This window comes from Coloeus monedula (assembly GCF_965178545.1).
Source record: "Coloeus monedula genome assembly, chromosome: 18".
NCBI lineage: Eukaryota > Metazoa > Chordata > Aves > Passeriformes > Corvidae > Coloeus > Coloeus monedula.
Genome location: NC_138798.1, coordinates 3,307,496 through 3,325,885, shown reverse-complemented (window position 1 = coordinate 3,325,885; position 18,390 = coordinate 3,307,496). Strand labels below are relative to the sequence as shown.

Here is an 18,390-nt window from a genome sequence, read left to right as displayed (position 1 = left end):
GAAGCTGCGGCTACCCCATCCCTGGAAGTGTCCAAGGCCAAGCTGGACAGCGCTTGGAGCAACCTGGGATAGTGGAAGGTGTCCCTGCCCATGAGATGGTCTTTGAGGTCCTTTCTAACCTAAACCATTATTTAACTGAGTATCTGATGTGCTGGCACTGGCTGCTAACAATGAGATCCTCATTTTGGAAGAAAATTTCATTTTGGCTGTAGTGTGGGATTTGAGGGCAGGCAGGATTGCACTTCTGTGAATGTAAACCTTTTGTGGGTGCCAGTCACCTGGTGACTACATAAAAGCTGAACATCATTAAACACCGGCAGCTACCCTGCCTGGAAGCAGTAGATTTAACTGTGGCATTGTCAGCAACGAGAAAGCCAGACCAGACCTAAACCTGGTTCTGCTGGAGCCTGGCCAGGTAAGGAGGAAGAGAGAAGCATGAAGGTGTGGTTGAGACAAGGATAGTCCGGTGTTAGTTTACACATTCCATTAATTAGTGCTGCATAGGGGCTGTTGGCAGATCATCAGAGACTTGATTTTAAAACGATGTTCCCAACAGCAAAGGGGAACCCAGCTTTGTGGAACGCTGGTGGTGGCTCATTCCCTCTCAGCTGTGTATTAACCGACATTAAGGAGTTCAACCCTTAAAATGTTTGGAGCACCCACCCCGTTACGGTAAGTGCATAAACCTGATTTTTAGAGTGGCTTTCACGATTCTGGTCAGAATTATAGTATTTATCTACAGAGCTGGTATGGAGGCCTGGCTCTGCTCTGGGGAGCTCTACAGTGTCAGAGTGGTGCCTACAAACGAGTCTTAAAGCAAATTGAGGAAGAGGGTTTGGCCGGCTGTGGCATTTGCATCTGCTCAAGGCTGAAGCTGTTGCTTCACGAAAAGAAAACCGCGGGTGAGCTTGGTGCAGAAATGGTGCTGGATAGAAATAACAAACCCCAAAAAATGGACCGAGGGCTGGTGCCAGCCGCGGTGTTAAAGGCCGTGCCCGTGAGCTCTGTCTCAGCGCTACAGAGCTGCAACTTGTGTGGGAACTGTTTGGTGGTGGCAAACAATCTGACATTTCCAAACAACTGGTTTCCAAACCTGCCCTTTAGGTGGTGATTTGGGCAATCGCTCAGTCCGGAGGAACTGGCGCAGGTAACCTGGTTTGCCCCCAGCCGACCTGACGCTGGAAGCCCAGTGTTTGCACAGGGGCAGGGGGATGAGGCGGGGGACGCGGGGGCTCGTGTCCCCCCGAGGCGGACGCGGGGAGCCCGCAGCGGGGCTCGGCGGCAGCGGGACCGGCCGGGGCTCCGCGCTGCGTCCCGCGGGGAGGTGAGGCGGGGCCGCGCGGCCCGGGGGGGAATAAAACACTGGGGGAAAAAATTTATAAATAAACAGATGAACAAAACACACCCCAAGAGCGGCTTACAAGGGCCGGGCGGGCAGGATGCGGCTGCTTGGGGGGGAAACCTGCCCCTCCCCGGGGCGGAGCGGGGCCTCCCTCTCTCCCTCCCTCTCTCCTTCCATCGCTCCCTCCCTCCTTCCCTCCCTCCTTCCCTCGCTGCCGCCGCCGGAGCGGAACCGAAAGCGAAGGCGGCGCCGGGCAGCCGCGCTCCGGCCCAGCGCGGCGGAGGCTGCGGGCGCTGCGGGGTCCCGGGGTCGCTCCCCGCCAGGTCGGTGCTGCGGGAGCTGGCGGGGAGGCCGGACGGGCCCGGGCGGGGGATGCGCCCGCGGTGGCGGAGACAAAGCCGCGCCCGGAGGGACCGGGCGGGCGGGGGCGGCCGGGCCAGGGATGGAGCGGGGATGGAGCCGGGGCTGGGGCTGCTCTCCGGACGGCGAACGGCATCGCCTCCGGACGGGGCTCTCGTGGCCGGCCTGTGCGGACACTCCCGCGGTGCGGGCTCGGTGCTGTCATTTCCCCATCCCGCTCCGGGGAGCTGCGCCGTGGCCGCCGGGGCCCCGCGGACATCCCGCTGCCGCCGGCCCCGACACGTGCTGCGGGACCCGGCGGGTGCCGGCATCCCGGGCGCGCCATGGGACCGGGTGGCCACACCGCGTGCCCCACAGACCCCACGGGGCTCCTGCCCGGGGATGGAGGGGCGAGATCAGGGGTGCCAGGGAAAGATAGGCCATGGGGTTGGGAAAAGAGGGGATTTTTAAGGTCAACAGGCAAGTGAGAGTCCAGGAAAAGGTGAAGGGGATGGAGCTGATGGAGCGACTGTGTACAGGGGACAGGTCTCATTAGAAGCCACAGGTTGGGTTGCTGCGAGTGACGGAGCGTGGTTAGGAAGTGGGATGCAGCCCTGCAGCCACGTGCACGGCACAGAGCATCAGGAGCATGAAGGTAACATTCAAGACCAAGAGCAGAAGTGAGATGACCACGGGAAGCTAGTGTGATGGAGCTGTGGGCTGACTGCAATGCTGCAGGGGCAGAAACCACCCCTGGGAACAGGACCTTGTTGTCCTCAGGGCCAGGGGGACCACACTGGGGAGAGGATGTGTGGTGGCTGTGGGCACCGGAGTTGCCTTCATGGCCCGCAACCAGAGAGACAGCCCCTCTCCTGGGAGAACGAGCCCCGTCCGTCTCCTGGCCCCTCTCCATGAGCACTTTCTCTTGGGAAAAACAGCCAACAGACCCCAAAAGCCCATACCTGAGTGTGCTGTGAGGGGTGTCTGATGGACCAGTGCTGTTCTGGGGAAGGCTGTTACCACTTTGGGGAGGTAATTTGGAGGAGCCTTTGCTTTCAACTCAGCCCTAATGTCTTTTAAAGTGCAGAAGTGCTCTCATTTCCTCTCTTGTGGGCATCATGGGCTGGAGCTGATGTTTCCAGGAAAACTGGGAGTCGCTTGGCAGTGCTGAGCAAGGTGATGGGGATGCCCTGAGCTCATCCTGGCCCGTGCTCAGCACCATCTCTGGAGCTTATGCTCTTTTGGGATGCTCATTATATATTGCTTCAGCAGTATTAGGGAGTATCCTCAAAATTATAAAAAAACCTCGGTAAAGACGTTTTTGTGACTCCTGTTGAAACCTGCTGCTGGGTGTTGTGACACTACAATGCTACCAGCCTGGCTTTGCATTTTTTCCCAGTTCTTTTTACCCTGTGCTGGCTGGGCCAGGCAGTGCAGGAGGCTCTTCCATTCACCCTGGGGCTATGACAAGCTTTGCTGCTTGGGCACAGCGACCTGTCCTAGATGGGGCATGGGTGCCTGTTTCCAGTATCTCATAAATTTGGGTGTCCTCTTGACTTCTAGAGAAACTGCCGAGAGATTTTTTCCCATTAAAGTCAGGTGGGGGATGCATATGGTCTTTGTATACTACAGTGACTAATATATTTCTGGCAAGGTCTGTGCTCACCCGTAGGAAGGGAAACTGTGATCGATGCCCCCGTTGCTGCAGATGACACCACTCTTGGCACGGGCACTTCCACCGCTGACCCTGACCGGGGAAAGCAAAATAGCCACTGGACTCTGCCCAGGGAGACCAATAACTGCCCCAGGCTGGCCCTGCTTGGCTTTTAACCAACCTTCAGCAATAGCAGGGGAGAATCTCTGCGAGTAAAATCAGCCCTGGTTTTGGTGTTTTGAGTTCAATAAACAGCTTAAGTTGGCGTTTGTGAGCTGACCCCCACGGAAGGATGGATGCAGGGGTCAATGCCGAGCTGCCACCACGTCTTACCCCCTTAGGAAGGTCTGATCCTGACACTGTGGCTGCCTTGCCACAGGGAAGCACGCGTGGGGAAGGAGAGTGTGCGGCCCCCGCATGTGGGGAGAGAAACAGCTCTGGGGAGGGAAGGGCAGGCTGAGGCATCCATAGGCTCTGATTTAAATCCGAGCAGTCAGTGCTGCCTGCGAGGTGTCACCCTCTGCACTCGCCCAGAATCAGTTGGCACGTTCCCCTCTGGAGGTGGCCACATCCAGCAGGGCCCAGGCAGGGCCCACACGCCCGCACGCAGAGCTGGGGCGGCCCGAGGGGGCTGTGAAAATCCCTCACCCTCGCGGGGGCTGATTTCACTCCCATTCGCTTCCGCTCGAGCCACGTGGACTCTGAGCGAGAGGGAGAGCTGCTGCCAGGGTTTCGCAGACCTCTTTTCATTTTAATATCCCTCTCCTTGCTGAATTAGATGCGAGACTGATTGCTTCGATAATCCTGCTGCAGCCGCTATGGGTTATATATGGATTGCAGCCAAAAGCTGTGCCGATAAATCATTCCTATACACCAGGCTGTTATATTTCCTGAGGATTTTGTGGGCATGTGCTGCTCTCTTTTACATAAGGATCTGCTGGAGTTCATACCAGAATGTGCTGCTTTTCCCCAGGCAAGGGCCTGGATGGGTTGGTGAAGCCAAAGCCCCCAGGCTGTATTTTCTCTCTTTGGGATTATTGCCCTCATTTCAGCTATTTACTTTTCTCTCTGGATGGGAATACAGCTGTTCTCCACCTCCTCCTCCTCAGCCTCCTCATGTGCTTATTAAGGATAACAGGGCTGTGTTCAACAGTGTGACCCCACTTTTGGGTTTCTCTCAGGGGAGGTGTCATCTCAGAGGGCAATTTCTGAAAACCCCCATCCTCCAACCCTTTGCACACACTCAGAGGGAAAACCTGTCTGATTTCCCACTCCAGCCGATGTTAGGATGGGGCTTGGATGACTTTTAGTTCACAGAGCCTGGGGAAGCCTGCTTGAATTAATCAGACTTGATATGTTTATCCTGGTCAAGCCAATTAACTCCCGCCGGCCAGGACACGCTCAGCTCTCAAGTGTGACTGAGACTTCGTAACTCTATTTTGCTCAAGCCTGGCAAAGTTTATCAGGAACGCTTGGAAATCAGGATGCAGGCAATTCTCTGGGGGCAGGATGGGATGCCCAGCCGTGCTGTGGCACCGCTGGGGACCGATGTTGCTACCAGTGATGTTCCTGGGGTGGTTTCATCCCAAGGCTGCCCTGATGAGCTGCCTTTTTTGGTGCGGCCACAGAGCACGGTGAGGGTAGAGGGCACAGCATTCTGGATCAGCTCCGGCTTCAGGGCAGCTATTTATATGTGCCCACTGGAGGGGTGCCCAAAGCAAGCCAGGCAAATGGCCTTGAGATGCATCCCTGTGAATTCAGGATGAATGGGGGGGGCTGCCTGTTTGTTTTAATCCATTTGGGAGTGCATTAAAACACGCTGCCGTGGGCTGCCAGCAGCACTGCGGGAAGAATTTGGCTTGGCTGGTGGCTCCCAGCTCTCTCATCCAGCAAAGCCCCTTCCAGGAGCGGATTCAGCCCCACGAAACCTGGCGTTTCTGGAATAGTTTGTCCTTGTTGCTGTTCGTTGGCTTATTTATAGCCTCCCCATCCCTGCGCTTCTCCGTGCCTCAGAGCAGCGAGCGGTGCCGCGTTGGCTTCAGCTCCAGGCCAGTCCCACTTGGGCACAAAAGCTCCGGTTTATAGATCAGTGTTGAAAACAGCAATTAGGCCATTGTGAAGCCTCGAGGAGGGGGAGATGATTTGATTTCTGTACTTGACCCATAATTTCTGCTGGGCTGATTCAGAGTGGTTGTGCTGCGGGTGCAGCACGGAAACTTCAATGGAGATGAGTGGAGCTAATTTTAACTGGCCGCCTCGTCGAGGTGTGGGAACCAGGCAGAAAAACGCCTCAAACCCTGTTCCTGCTTCTGGGCTGGTTGTTTCAGGATATTTTTTTCGCTTCCTTCTGTGGCAACTTGTTAACCTAGAAATTAAAAACAGCACCAGTGTTGGGGCAGGGAAGAGGGATGGTTTAGAGCCAACCAACCGCTGAACAGCCCCAGGTGCTGTGGGGTGCCTGGCACGTGTGAATCAACATAATTTTCTCCTCTTTTTAAATTATCACTTAATTATTTGATTTTTTTTTTTAAATTCTTTGTTGCTAACAGTTTTCTCTACCTCAAGGTTTGGGGACCTGAGTTTTGCACAGAAGGCCACAGGGCAAGGAAGAGAAATCGCCGGCAATGATAGGCTGTGGGAGGAAGCAGTGAGCCAGGGGGCTGGTCCTGCACCCCACGCTTGGTAAGTGAGTCCCTGTGCCCCTGAACTGCTTTGTCTGGGGGGGGGGGGGGGCTGGCAAAGATGTGCTCACTTTGAGCAGTAAAGTAGGGAACTCAGTGGTATTTATGCTGGTATAGTGCAATTCTGGATCCTGCCCTTTAACCCCTTTGGAGTATTTCCATAGTGGAGATGATGGAGTTGTTATTCCCTGGAGGTGTTTAGATAAAGAGCATGGGAGGAACAGTAGTGACAGCCCTGGGGTTATGGCTGGCTCCGGCCTGGGGTCTGTCCCATGGCAGGGTGATTGTGCATCCTGGTGCCATCCTGCACCACTGCCCTTGGCTTTGCCATTCCCTATGGAATGAATAAATCAATCTGTAGCACAATGACGAGCAGGAAATCCTGCTTTCCGGAGAGCCTGGCTGACCCACCCTGTGTTTGCAGGCACATCTCCCCGCCACAGCATGGCCAGGATGAGGCCATCAGTCTCTCCACACTGCCACGTGTCCCCGGCAGCTTGCCTGCCCCACGGCCCCTCTGCTGCACTGGAGGCTGCGGCCGCCAAGCTCCCGCGGCGCTGCGGGACCCCCCGGCGCTGAGCCCCGGCCACACCAGCATGGCCTCGCTCATCGTGGTGACCGAGCACGACGCCACGGGGAGCGCAAGCGAGGAGGAGATGGACGTGCCCAGCAGTGAGGGCTTTGGGGATGGCCGGAAGCTGCACCTCTCCGGCCGCAAGCTGTCCCTGCAGGAGCGGCCGCAGCCTGCCCGCTCACCTGGGAATGGCAACGGCGCCGGCGAACGCTTCATCTACCCCTCCCTCCCTTACTCCCCGGTGACGTCCCCACACTCCTCCCCACGGCTGCCACGGCGCCCGACGGTGGAGTCCAACCGCGTGTCCATCACGGGATTGCAGGTGAGGGGGATGAACATTACAGGTGAGAAGGGTGAATGCTGCTCCCACAGTTCTCCTGCTCCCATCTGCCTGGATTTCCCCACCATGGCATTTCTTCTCACTTGTTTTTTTTGAGATAAACCCCTACGGCATGTTTGCATGTGTGTGGCAGAGGGCAGTGGGACATGCTGGGCCATGGGACAGCCCTCCGGGAGGCGAGATCCCAACTCACCAGTTTTTGTGCCTTTTGCTGATGCCACCAACTCTCACAGCTGTTTGGTGGAAACCAGGAGTGTACCACAAGTTTCTTTATTCCTTAAAAATAAGAAACAGAGAAGTTCACTGAGACCTAAAGAGAAAACAGCCCTGCCTGCCCCGAGCCTGACAGAAAACAGGCAGCAAGAGGCTGCTTTGCCCAGAAGAAATAAAATTACTTGGCACCAGGTTGCCAGCATTAAACCCCTCAGGGCTCTCCCAGTCCATTGCTCTTGTTCCACATGAGTGGGCAGGACAGGATCGCCTGCCCGGCCGTTAACGTTTGCAATTAGCCATCTATAAACACACCAACGTGTGGCTTAGTGGGTGGCTTTTGTGGCTCATGAATCAAAGCTGCCCAGCTCCACACGGGTGCTTGGGTAGAGCAGGACGGGGCGTGAGTTTGCAGAGAAAGTTTTGCTGGAGATTTAAAAGAAGAGCGAACGCGAGCGGTTTTGTGGCTCATGCCAAACTTCCCCGCTCTCTCCCCACAGGACTGTGTGCAGCTCAACCAGTACAAGCTGAAAGATGAGATCGGGAAGGTGAATATTGGGTTTGGGGTGGGATGAGGGGTTTTGGGGTGGGAGAGTGTCGGGCTCGCTTTCACTTTCCAGTCATGGGAATGCTTCAGAATGGGAGCAGTCCATCCACTTGCCATGGCAGTTCTTTGTTGCTTCCTGTTCGGTTCTGAGTGGTGCCAACTGAATTGTATATTTTAAAGATTATTATTAATTTTCCCCCTTCACTCTCCCTCCCACGCAATGGGGCATTTGAAGCTTTTCTTTGCTGTCAGTGTGATGTCAGACTGTACACCCCCCTGTTCCTCCCAGCATCACCCACCAGCTCTGTGATCCCTGTGGGGTGGGTTTGCGGAGGAGCCCAGAGCCAGGTTTGGTGATGTGGGTTTTTTGGATTGTCCCTAACTGCTGCCCCATGGCTGTGCCCCCTCTCCAGGGCTCCTATGGGGTGGTAAAGCTGGCCTACAACGAGGACGATAACACCTACTATGTGAGTAGCACAAGGCCCTAGAGCCCGCAGCGGGGCAAGGTGGGAGGGGGATGGATCCCCTCTGCTGACTCCCTGCCCCATCCCACCAGCCACATTTTATCCTTGACTAGCCCCAAATTCCACATTTGTTCCCCTCTTGCAGGCAATGAAGGTTCTCTCAAAAAAGAAGCTGATGAGACAGGCAGGCTTCCCCCGTAAGTGGCACAAAACCTTTTGGTTGGGGGATGTTTTGGGGATCCTGGGGGATTGTTCCTGACTGGACACATCTTTGCCTTTCCCACAGGCCGCCCGCCACCCCGCGGGGCCAAAGCTGCTTCTGAGGGCTGCCTGCAGCCCAGAGGGCCCATCGAACAGGTCTACCAGGAGATTGCCATCCTGAAGAAGCTGGACCACCCCAACGTGGTGAAGCTGGTGGAGGTAAGCGCTGGCTTCCTTCCAAAACTCATCCTTGAGCGTGATGGAGCCTGGATACTGCAGGGATGGGCTACACCTTGTCTTGGGTGAAGGGGAGTGACCCCAGAAGGGAGCAAGGGCCTAAGGTCCTGCCTTAGGGAGAATTGTGTTTTCCTTGGTTTAGAAGGAAACACCTCCTCACCTCCCAAAAGATTTTTTCTTTCCTGCCCAGAAGTGGAAATGCAGAAAAATATTGCTTCTGTGGAGGAAGCAAGTGCTGAGACAGGTTTTGGGGATGAACTGGTGTTTCTGTGCAGGTTCAGCTGTGCAGCTGCATTGCCCTCCACCCACTGCCTGTATGAAACAGTCCAAAAATCAAGAATTAAGGATGAGCAGGCTGGAGTTTATTTGGCTCATGAGTCAGATGATGCTTCCTGTGTGTTTTAAATATTTGCTTCCTTGAAGTACAGCTACATCTCTGTCCTCTTTTTTTCCCTACTCTTGTGGGTAGAAGCTCAGAGATGAGCAGACCGTGCTGATGGTGCAGATGGTGCAGAACTGAGATGGCTGCTAAATAAAATATCACAATTTTTAATTTGCAAGGCTTTCTTGGCACTGTTTAATTGCCTTTTTGCTTCCTTTGGCAGGTCCTGGATGACCCCAGTGAGGATCACCTCTACATGGGTAACTGCCCACTGCCCTGGGGTATCAGAGGGATGGGGCAAAAGGTTCCCACTGTGTTTTAGAGCAGTTCTGTGTGCGGGGCTGGGTCTCTTCTTCACTTTGGGTATAGCCTGGATGTGCTGGAGTAGCAAATAGGATGAGGTTTGGGTAGGGAACAGAGACAAGAGTGCTTTATAGCACTTTATTGGCATTAATTCGGTGCCAGGGCATGTTTTGCCATGAGAGCACCAGCACTGATGTTCTCAGCTTTGAAGCCAGGCTGATAGAAAGTAGTTTTTATTTCTTTGACTTCAGGGAAAAAGGCACGAGTTAATGATCCAAGGTACAAATGAGCCACATTCCAACCTGCCTGGCAGACTGCAGTTGTTTGCTTGATGTAAATACAAAACTCTTGGAGAAGGCATTTCTTTTCCGTCATTTATGTTCAGCCTGTACTAGTGGAGGAGTGTGTGAGGCCAAGTGCGGAGGTTTGCTCGGGGTGTGGGCTCTGCTTTTTTGGTGGCAAACTGAGGGTTTTAATGTGCCGTGGAGGGCACTTCATGATGCTGAAGCTGCAGCACTGAGAAGATAGTTGGCAGCATCCCCTTAAGTGAAAATGGGATCAACCCAAATGCCACGTGCCTTGCATAAAACGGCATCTCCTTTTTAAAAATAACATATTATTTTTAGAATTTTTGTCATTAAAATAATTGCTTTTGTGCTGAGACTGCTTGCAGGAGCCATACCCTGTAAGCGATCCGTAATCACCTTCTCTTTTGTGTTGCAGTGTTTGAACTGGTGAAGCAGGGGTGAGTACTGAATTCCAGATTAAATCCTACTAACACTTGAACATGAGATGCATTTGTGGGTGGCAGAGCTTGGCCACCCAAGGTGGGAATGGGGTACAGAGGTGATGGGGAGCTTCATGGTGGGGCTTGAGGTCTGAGTAGCATCTCTCCAGCCTGGTTACAGCTGAGTACACCCTGCAGGTGCCTGTGTTTGGGGTTGTGTGCTGTCACCAGCCAGTGACAAAGCCTTCGGGCCCTGTTTCAGCACATCCAGGTAGGGAATGAACTCTGTTCTCTGTTGCCTTTGCAGCCCTGTGATGGAAATCCCAACCTTGAAACCTCTCAGCGAGGACCAGGCTCGGTTCTATTTCCAGGATCTGATCAAGGGCATTGAATACTGTGAGTGTCTCTGCAAAAATGATGGGATTTCTTATTTTTGGGGATTTTTTCTAAACACCTGGAGCTGGCCTTTCTGCTGATGTGCAGTGCTGTTTCTGGTGGCTTATGCTGCACAGGGGTTTTTAAAGCTGGGGCTGGTTGTGGCATTAGCAGAAGGGCTTAGGCCACATGGAGCCCTTGTGGCTCCTTTGCTGCAGAGCAGCAGACCAGTGCTGCTGCACCACTCGTTGTCCCTCTGGCTGCAGTGCACTATCAGAAGATAATCCATCGGGATATTAAACCTTCCAACCTCCTCGTGGGGGAAGACGGGCACATCAAGATCGCCGACTTCGGAGTGAGCAACGAGTTCAAGGGAGCTGATGCCCTCTTAACCAACACAGTGGGCACTCCTGCCTTCATGGCCCCAGAGACGCTCTCAGAAACCAGGAAAATCTTCTCTGGAAAGGTATTTAATAGCAATTTGAAGGGTCTTGGACTAACCTTCCACACATTGTCTGTTGTAGATTTAACTGTGCTTTCTTCATTCTGCAGGCTTTGGATGTCTGGGCCATGGGGATCACCCTGTACTGCTTCGTGTTTGGGCAGGTAATGAAATGGTTTTTCAGTGCTGTTGGTGTTTGGGGGGGTTGGTTTGTGCCTCCCATGTTACAGGTAAGCAGTGGGATTGGCACCTTGTGTCCCTGTTCGAGCTGAGTGGAGATGAGGATGTGTGGATGGAAATGGGAAACCTTTGCCTGTCCCTTGAATGGGTGCAGCCAAAAGGGTTGTGTTTTTCTTCTTCCCCAGTGGAAAAAATTCTGTGCCTCGGCAGATTTTTTAGGAAGGGAGCTCTTATAGTAATTGGTAATTTTTGGTTAAATGTTTTTTTCATTGTGTCTATAAGTAGACATTGGTGTAATAGGAAATCTTCTGGAATTTCCCTGTAACTGGATCTTTGCTCTCGTTCATACCCTATGAGATCCTGATGTTCATCTGGCTGCCCCACTGCTGCCTCTTAATGGAGATTGTTGCTTTCTTCATTGCTTTTTTTCTTCATGGTAGTGCCCTTTTATGGATGAAAGGATCTTGAGTTTACACAATAAAATCAAGACCCAAACGTTGGAGTTCCCAGACCAGTAAGTACTCAAAAACAAAAACAACCCATCAATCCTTATTTTACAGCTCATTGCAGTTGCTTCTCAAGCACTCCCTGGGTAGGTCTGGCCCTGCTCTTCTGTGGTTTTGCAAAACCCAGGCTTCGAGTTGGCCTCTCCCTGCTCTGCCCTGTGGGATTACACTTCACATTGCCTCATAAGGGGTTATTTTGCTTTTTCGGGGGGTTTGGAGAGGAGGGTGTGTATGAGGACCCGAAGTTGCATCCTTGCTGGGGCTGGGGTCCAGCCCCTCTGCCTGGGAAGGCTCACAGTGGCTGGCACTGAGGTGACCAACAGAGACAGCATTCATCCCTTTCCCCATCTCACCTCTCCCTTCCTTCCACAGGCCAGAAGTTACAGACTTCTTGAAGGATTTGATCACACGGATGTTGGATAAAAATCCTGAATCTAGGATTTCGGTCCCAGAAATCAAGGTACTGACCCAGCTTCCTGGTGCTGGCTGTGGCTTCACTTCTGTTGGGTTCTCCTTGCTTGGCTTTTTTTGGGAGTCAGTTTGATCGCGCCAGGCTAGGTCCTCCCCCTGTGCCCAGGGCCCCTGGGCAGGTAAGTCCCAGCTCCTTCCCCTGCTCTGGGACCTGCTCAGCTTTGGGACCTTTGGTGCCTATAGAAGTCACAGGCAAAAGGAAATCCCCTGAGTACAGTATTTCCTCTGCTACCAGGAAAGTACTGTGCAACAGCATTTCGCAGGAGATTTCTGGTCCTTCGCCCCTGCGGGAGCCTGGAAGGGGCGAGAAGCTGAGAGAATGGAGACCAAGGTAGGGGGAAAGGATTGCGGGGGAATTGCGGAACCATTTTGTGCTCCTCCTGCAGCTGACCAAGTTACCAGTGTGTGGGCAAGGAGAAACAGGGGTTCTGCCTTCAGTCATGGATTAAACCAGGTTCAGGATGAGGGCTCGGTGGGTCTCCCCATTACTGCTGCTCATACGTATGGACTGGAATAAATCTCTCCTGCCTCTTGATGCTGCCTCATCCATAAGATGAGAGTGAAGATAGGTCTCCTTCCCTAAAGCCCAGAGATCCCAGTGCTGTAGGTCACCAAGGTTATGGCTTGGTTGTGTAGGTGGGGCTAGTGCTGGCTCTGAATGAGCCACACCACGGCATTTTCTGCTCTGGACTGTGCAGTTCCTGGCAGCACCGGGCTGAGCTGGCTCACCAGTGAGATGGCACATCCCTGCCCTGCTCCCTGGCGTTTCAAGGAGCATGTAGGGGCCATAGCTTGGACAAGGAGATGCGTTTGCCAGGCTTGTGTTGTTTGAGTTATGAAAAAGAGGAAATCGTTCCTGACAGGCTGTATTATTAATTGAAGTTGCACCCTTGGGTCACCAAGAACGGAGCGGAGCTGCTGCCCACGGAGGATGAGAACTGCACCCTCGTCGAGGTGACGGAGGAGGAGGTGGAGAATTCAGTGAAGCACATTCCCAGCCTGGCCACCGTGGTGAGTACAAAGGAGTTGATGGTCTGTGGATGTACAGCAGGGTCCACGCTGCCTGCTGGGGTGGCCCTGAGCAGCTGGAGTTTGCTGCTGAAGGACAGAAGCATTGGACAGGATTAGAGCAAAGACCTTCCCTCTCTTGGAAACAAGTGCTGTAAGACACTTCAGTGTCTCAGGGTCTCAGCAGCTCACTGGGTGTGGCTGTATCCCACAGTGCAAGGGAATATTTTAGAGCAGTTTCAAAGGTAACTGTCAGTGGGTTGCTGGTCTTCACACTTGAGCTGGCTGCCCAAATATCACTGTATTTACTCAGGGCAAAAGAGCATCTGGTCCAGAACCTGCCCATGGCTGGGAGCAGGTGTTTTGGCCAGGCACAAGGAGCTCCTGCCCTGTTCTGCCTGTCCAACCCATGTGGGAGCTTCTCAGGATGGAGATTTTATCTGGGCCACGACATGCATCAGCCCCCGCCTGGAGCTATTCTTGGTGACTTCATCTCATCTCTTTTCAAGCTCATATTTTTACTCTCTGCAACCCACTGTGGTGGTGAGAACCACATTGTAACTCTGTTCTGTGTGGAAGGTGAAAAATCCTTTGTGGTTTTGAACCTAATGATTTCTTTGGGTGCCGCCAGCACTTGCCATTCACAGTTCCCTGGCATGGTGTTATCTGCCTGTAGGCACCCAGGCTGTGATGTTTTTGAAGAACAGGTTTCCCTTTGAAGCCCCTTTTCCATCTCATAGCTGTGTCCACATCTGGCCTTGTTTCTGGAGCTCTCTCCCTTTGGGGTGCGCTGCAGAAATCTCACTGACCACAGACATTTGAATATGCAAATGTACCTTGTGCTGCTCAGGCTGAAAAAGCAGATGTTGCTCTAAAGAGATCACCATTGATGAGGGGTTTACCCCCTTTTTCCTGTTCGGAGGGGACTTGATCAGTGGGCTCAGTGCTCCCAGCCCTGTTGAAATCCAGGTGTGTTCAGCACAGCTCAAGGCAAATGAGATTTTACTGCACCTCTTTGACTCTTAAATAACACACTGCCTCCAGGCAGATGTGGTATTTTCACATTCGCATTTGATCTTCAGAATTACCCTCTGGTGCCTGATCGTTGTGCAGCCAAGTGCAGGCGTTGACACTCCAGTATGAAATTCACTCATGTGGCTTTGACTCTTGCATAAAACACCCTCCCCTTTGGACATGGAAGGGTTCTCTGTGCGCCCTGGTGAGCAGATGCATGAGGCACAGAGGAATGAGAACAACATCAAATGAAGCTAAGGGCTCTCAGGGATGCACCTGCCGAGACAGAGTCCAGTGCTGCTCACCTTGTCGTCTGCTCCCACCAGCAAAACAAGCTGGGGGATGCCAGGGAAGAACCCTGGCACATCTCTGTTCCCACCAGTCTCTGATTGGTAACTTTGTGTTTTGCAGCCAAAGCTGGACAAATGGCCAGCTTTTCAGTTTGGTTTCAGATGAACATTAAGGTAAAATCATGCCAGTTCTTAACCCTCTCCCTTTGCAGTGAATTATTCTGCCAGGTAATCATTGAGAACTGGGAATTTGCAGATACTGAATGCAGTAATCAGTAAAACCTAATTCTGGGGAGGAAATAAACCTCCCAGACTTGGCTTTGCTCTCCTTTCCAGCCTCTTACACCTAGTGTGGCTCTCACCTGCAAGAGTTTCAGATGAGGATACAGCCCCTGTATTAAGCAGCTGGAGACTTGCAAAGATGCTTCCTTCTGATTTCTGTTCTTTTAATAGAGAACTTTGACTTACTTTCACTAGTTTTTTTAATTACTTGGGCATGAAAGTTGGATGTTCCTGTTGCTCTTGAACGGAGGAAAAGCAACTCTGATGAACTACATTCTGGTTTTGCAGATCTTGGTTAAAACGATGATCCGGAAGCGATCCTTTGGGAACCCGTTCGAGGGGAGCAAGAGGGAGGAGCGGTCATTGTCTTCCTCTGGGAACCTGCTGCCGTAAGTGTCATCACCTCACCTCAGCCCCAAAAGACATTTGCAGCTTTTTCCAATGTTCTGGAGGAGAAATTAAATAGCTGGGCTTTGAAACTTTCATGGGGGCCATGACTGCGACATTCACACACCCTCTGTCTGATCTGTAACTGCTTTATGGGATTTTTGTGACATGGAATAGCCTGCTATTCTGATGGGATGAAAAACATCTTTTTATGGCACTTCCAGCCTGTTATGTGGGGAGAAGTGACACATGCTCAGTGTCCCAAAGATCCCATGGCAGGGAAGGGGCAGAAACTGGTGTCTTGTGGCCTGCTTTGCCTTTTTCTGAGTCACTCAGCAGCTGGTTTATTTCCTTTGAAAACAGGAAACGAGGCAGTGAAGATAACCTGAAATGCAACGACTTGCCCAACGTGGGAGAGGAGGAACTTCTTTCGTGAACATAGACTTTATGGTTCTGTTGAGCAACTCAATCCAGGGCACGTCACAAAGTGTGCGCTGGGGACGAGGTGACCAGAGCCCACAGCAAACACAGCATGACATGGCGCTATCTCAGTACAATGCTGGATGTAGAGCTCACATAGCAGCATGTTATCACATGTTATCAGACATCCGACTATCTGCCATAAACATGGAACATCTCTGATCACTTGGACTGCTGACTTCTGGTGGGAGAGGCGCTGGTGGACAGCGAAGAGGTGAGCGGTCGTGGTGAGCAGCAACAGGGCTTTGCAGAACAAAACCCACAGCAGCCAAAGGAAAATGTGTTTGGAACTGCTTTTAGCTGGTTTTAATGCCAAATAATTTGCAGGGACTGACGCCGGCGTCCCAGGGGTGCGATGCCCATCGCGTAGCCGTGGGCACGCGCAGAAGGGTGAAGCTTTTGCCAAGTGGGATACACAGCAGTAAAACCAACCACACGTGTGCACTTTGAGAGTTCACGACCTACCAGGAATGTTGTTGCATCTATTTCTTGTCGTTCTGGTTTGTTTTTAATTGACACCTTTTTAACTGCATGGGAACAAAGCAAAAACCCACCTTTTCAGCTTTTTAAAGAATGCCTATCTTTGTGAGCCAAGTTGTATGAAATGGCATCTTCAGGACATTCAGAAAGTGAGGTTAATTACCTCCTCAGGTAATTAATACCTTTCCAGAGGCCTTGGTGTGACCAGGACTTGGTAAGTTAGGTATTCAGTGTATGAAAGGAGAAGGTATTTAAGGGCTTAAGTTCAGCTTGAACTATTTTTGCTGCAGACTTACGAGTGAAAGGTGGTGTTTAGCTGAATGTTTTAAACAACAGAAGAAGCACTAACAGTTTGTTTCTAAATCTTTTACTTGATCTAGGTAGATATATTATAAAATATAAAATTCAGGGTAAAATCCTTCACTTCCATGTACATTACATGGTTTACTACAATTAAAAATAATACAACTTATGCTGTTTTTTAAGTATAGACTTAGGGCTTGCTTAGAATTTAAGATCTTAATGATTAGCTAGTAATTTTCAAAGAAATGTTTGTTTTCCAAACTCTTAATCTGGATTCTGGGGCCAATGCTATGTATTTTTTGCAAGTTTGTTACCAGTAATTTGTGAATGCCTGTGGGTCAGAGGCTTGTTAGTAAATTAAGTGTATATCTAGTTCATGGATTGTTTCTTACGAAGAGCTCTTTCACCTTCAGTCAGATTACTCTGATTATTTGTGGTGCTTGTACAAAATAATAATAATCTGTCATGTGGTGGGAGAGACTCTGGTGTCCAGACTCACTTTCCCAAGTTCTCTGTGCTTGAACAAAGCTGGAGAATGAGGAGCCAGGGTTTGCCTAAGGAAAGGGGTCACGGTAAGTACAGTTGTTTTGTGGATGGAGTGTGGGACTAGGGGGAAAAGGTCTGGTTGTTTTCCCTTCTCAGTCTGATGTGGTTGTGTGACCTTGAACGAGGCATTTGATGTACCTGACAGAGAAGGAGGATTTGAGTCTCCCAAGCTTGTGAGGGACTGATAAGGTGTAGTTCTTTGCCCTCAGGAAGAAGGCACTAGGAGACTGCCAAGTATCTGGATTAATGGTAAGATCTCTGCCTATTAACCCTGGCCATGGATGCCCTGCCTTTAGAAAGTGACCGTTCCCTTGTCTTCCTTTATCCTGGACAGCACAAGCAGCAGTGTGCCGAGGTCCTTGGGCCCCGCTGCAGTCAGACCTGGCCTGGTAATTCCTGGTTAGGACTGGTTTTTGTTGAAGCCAGGACAGCATTAGCAAGGGTGCAGATGCCTACCCAAACTGTCCCTTACGCCTTTTGATCACTTGAAATGATGTTCCCCCTGAATTGCAATTTATTATGGAAGCATTGTGCTGCTGGCCTCTCCAAAGCCAGTGAGGACAGGACAGTTGGTGGTTTAGGAGCAATACTATGGAGTCTGGAGCCATAAGACACGCACTGTTTTCCTCCCATTTTAGTCCGAGGCTATGCCAAAGCCCTGCAGCTTCAGCTATGGGAAAACCAAACAGGTAACTTGGGGGCCAGCACTACTACAGCTGCCTGCTCCCTCTTTCCTACAAAGGACTTTTCATTGTGGAAATGTGTGTGAGTGGGCAGCCTGGTTCTCTAACCCTGCAAATGGACTTGATCTGCCAAAAAAAAAAGTAAAAAGCTAGGGGATCTGATTCTTTGTAGCTAGTGCATAGTAATGTGTGTGGTGTGTTTGCTAGAGGTGTGTTGTAGAGATCTCTGTGCTGCCCATCCCTGGTTGTGATTGTCAGGTGAGACAATTTACATTGACCAAACAGGTCTGCCAGGTGTAACGCAGCTTCTCAACAGCTGTACCAGCTCCCTGCTGCCCAGTCAGTCTCTGGGCCTCAGATACTCCCACAGATCAGTGTCTGATTGCCTGCACGGGCTTGGTTCTGACGGATGCTAAAGCTCAGCACTTCCCCAAGGTGCTCTCCAAACTGAGTACCCCTCAGTGCAGGCTCTGGTGGGGCTGCAGCCAAATGCACATTTCGGAAAGAAACGCGATGTGGATTTTCCTGGTTGGTCAGCTCTGTTGAAAGCATAAAGCGTGGCCATGTGAGGGAGATCTCTCTAAATGCATGACCTGTTAGAGAAGCTGTACTGTGTATATAAACCTGCTCAGTTCCCCAGCTGCTGTTCCTTAGTAGTAACGCTGGCTTTCTCCTTATAGTGAAGTGAACATTTTGCTTGTGCCTTGGAACTGGGCAATAGCTTGATTTCCCCAACTCCCTTCCTTCCAAGCAAGCCCGGTGCTGACTGTGGGCTTATTGCTGGGTACTAAGCCTTTTTGGCTCCGAAAGCACACAGGAAAGTGCTAAGGGGAAACCAGGCCTCTTGTCTGAGTAGTTTTCCATGGTGGTTCCCTTTTACCTATCAGGCAATCGATCTGTTTCTTTTCTAAGGTCCTGAACTATTCCTGATTTTTATACTGT

General features: G+C 51.6%; 1 protein-coding gene across 3 annotated transcripts; it reads left to right on the top strand.

Moving 5' to 3' along the window:
• The first annotated feature begins 1,543 nt into the window (after positions 1–1,543).
• CAMKK2 (calcium/calmodulin dependent protein kinase kinase 2) lies at positions 1,544–16,591 on the top strand. 3 transcript variants are annotated; one of them, XM_082293275.1, is made up of 18 exons: positions 1,544–1,665; positions 5,901–6,017; positions 6,441–6,912; positions 7,641–7,688; positions 8,101–8,154; positions 8,297–8,348; positions 8,438–8,571; positions 9,195–9,231; positions 9,998–10,019; positions 10,309–10,397; positions 10,643–10,842; positions 10,929–10,982; positions 11,439–11,512; positions 11,877–11,964; positions 12,211–12,306; positions 12,858–12,986; positions 14,858–14,958; positions 15,320–16,591. In XM_082293275.1, the coding sequence occupies exons 3-18, from the start codon at positions 6,613–6,615 to the stop codon at positions 15,390–15,392; spliced, it is 1,551 nt and encodes a 516-aa protein (XP_082149401.1). In that variant the 5' UTR covers positions 1,544–1,665; positions 5,901–6,017; positions 6,441–6,612; the 3' UTR covers positions 15,393–16,591. The 3 variants fall into 3 exon arrangements, with proteins under 3 accessions (XP_082149401.1, XP_082149399.1, XP_082149400.1); XM_082293273.1 differs by lacking the exons at positions 1,544–1,665; positions 5,901–6,017; positions 8,101–8,154 and having other exon boundaries at positions 6,489–6,912; XM_082293274.1 differs by lacking the exons at positions 1,544–1,665; positions 5,901–6,017; positions 12,211–12,306 and having other exon boundaries at positions 6,489–6,912.
• Positions 16,592–18,390: the final 1,799 nt, after the last annotated feature.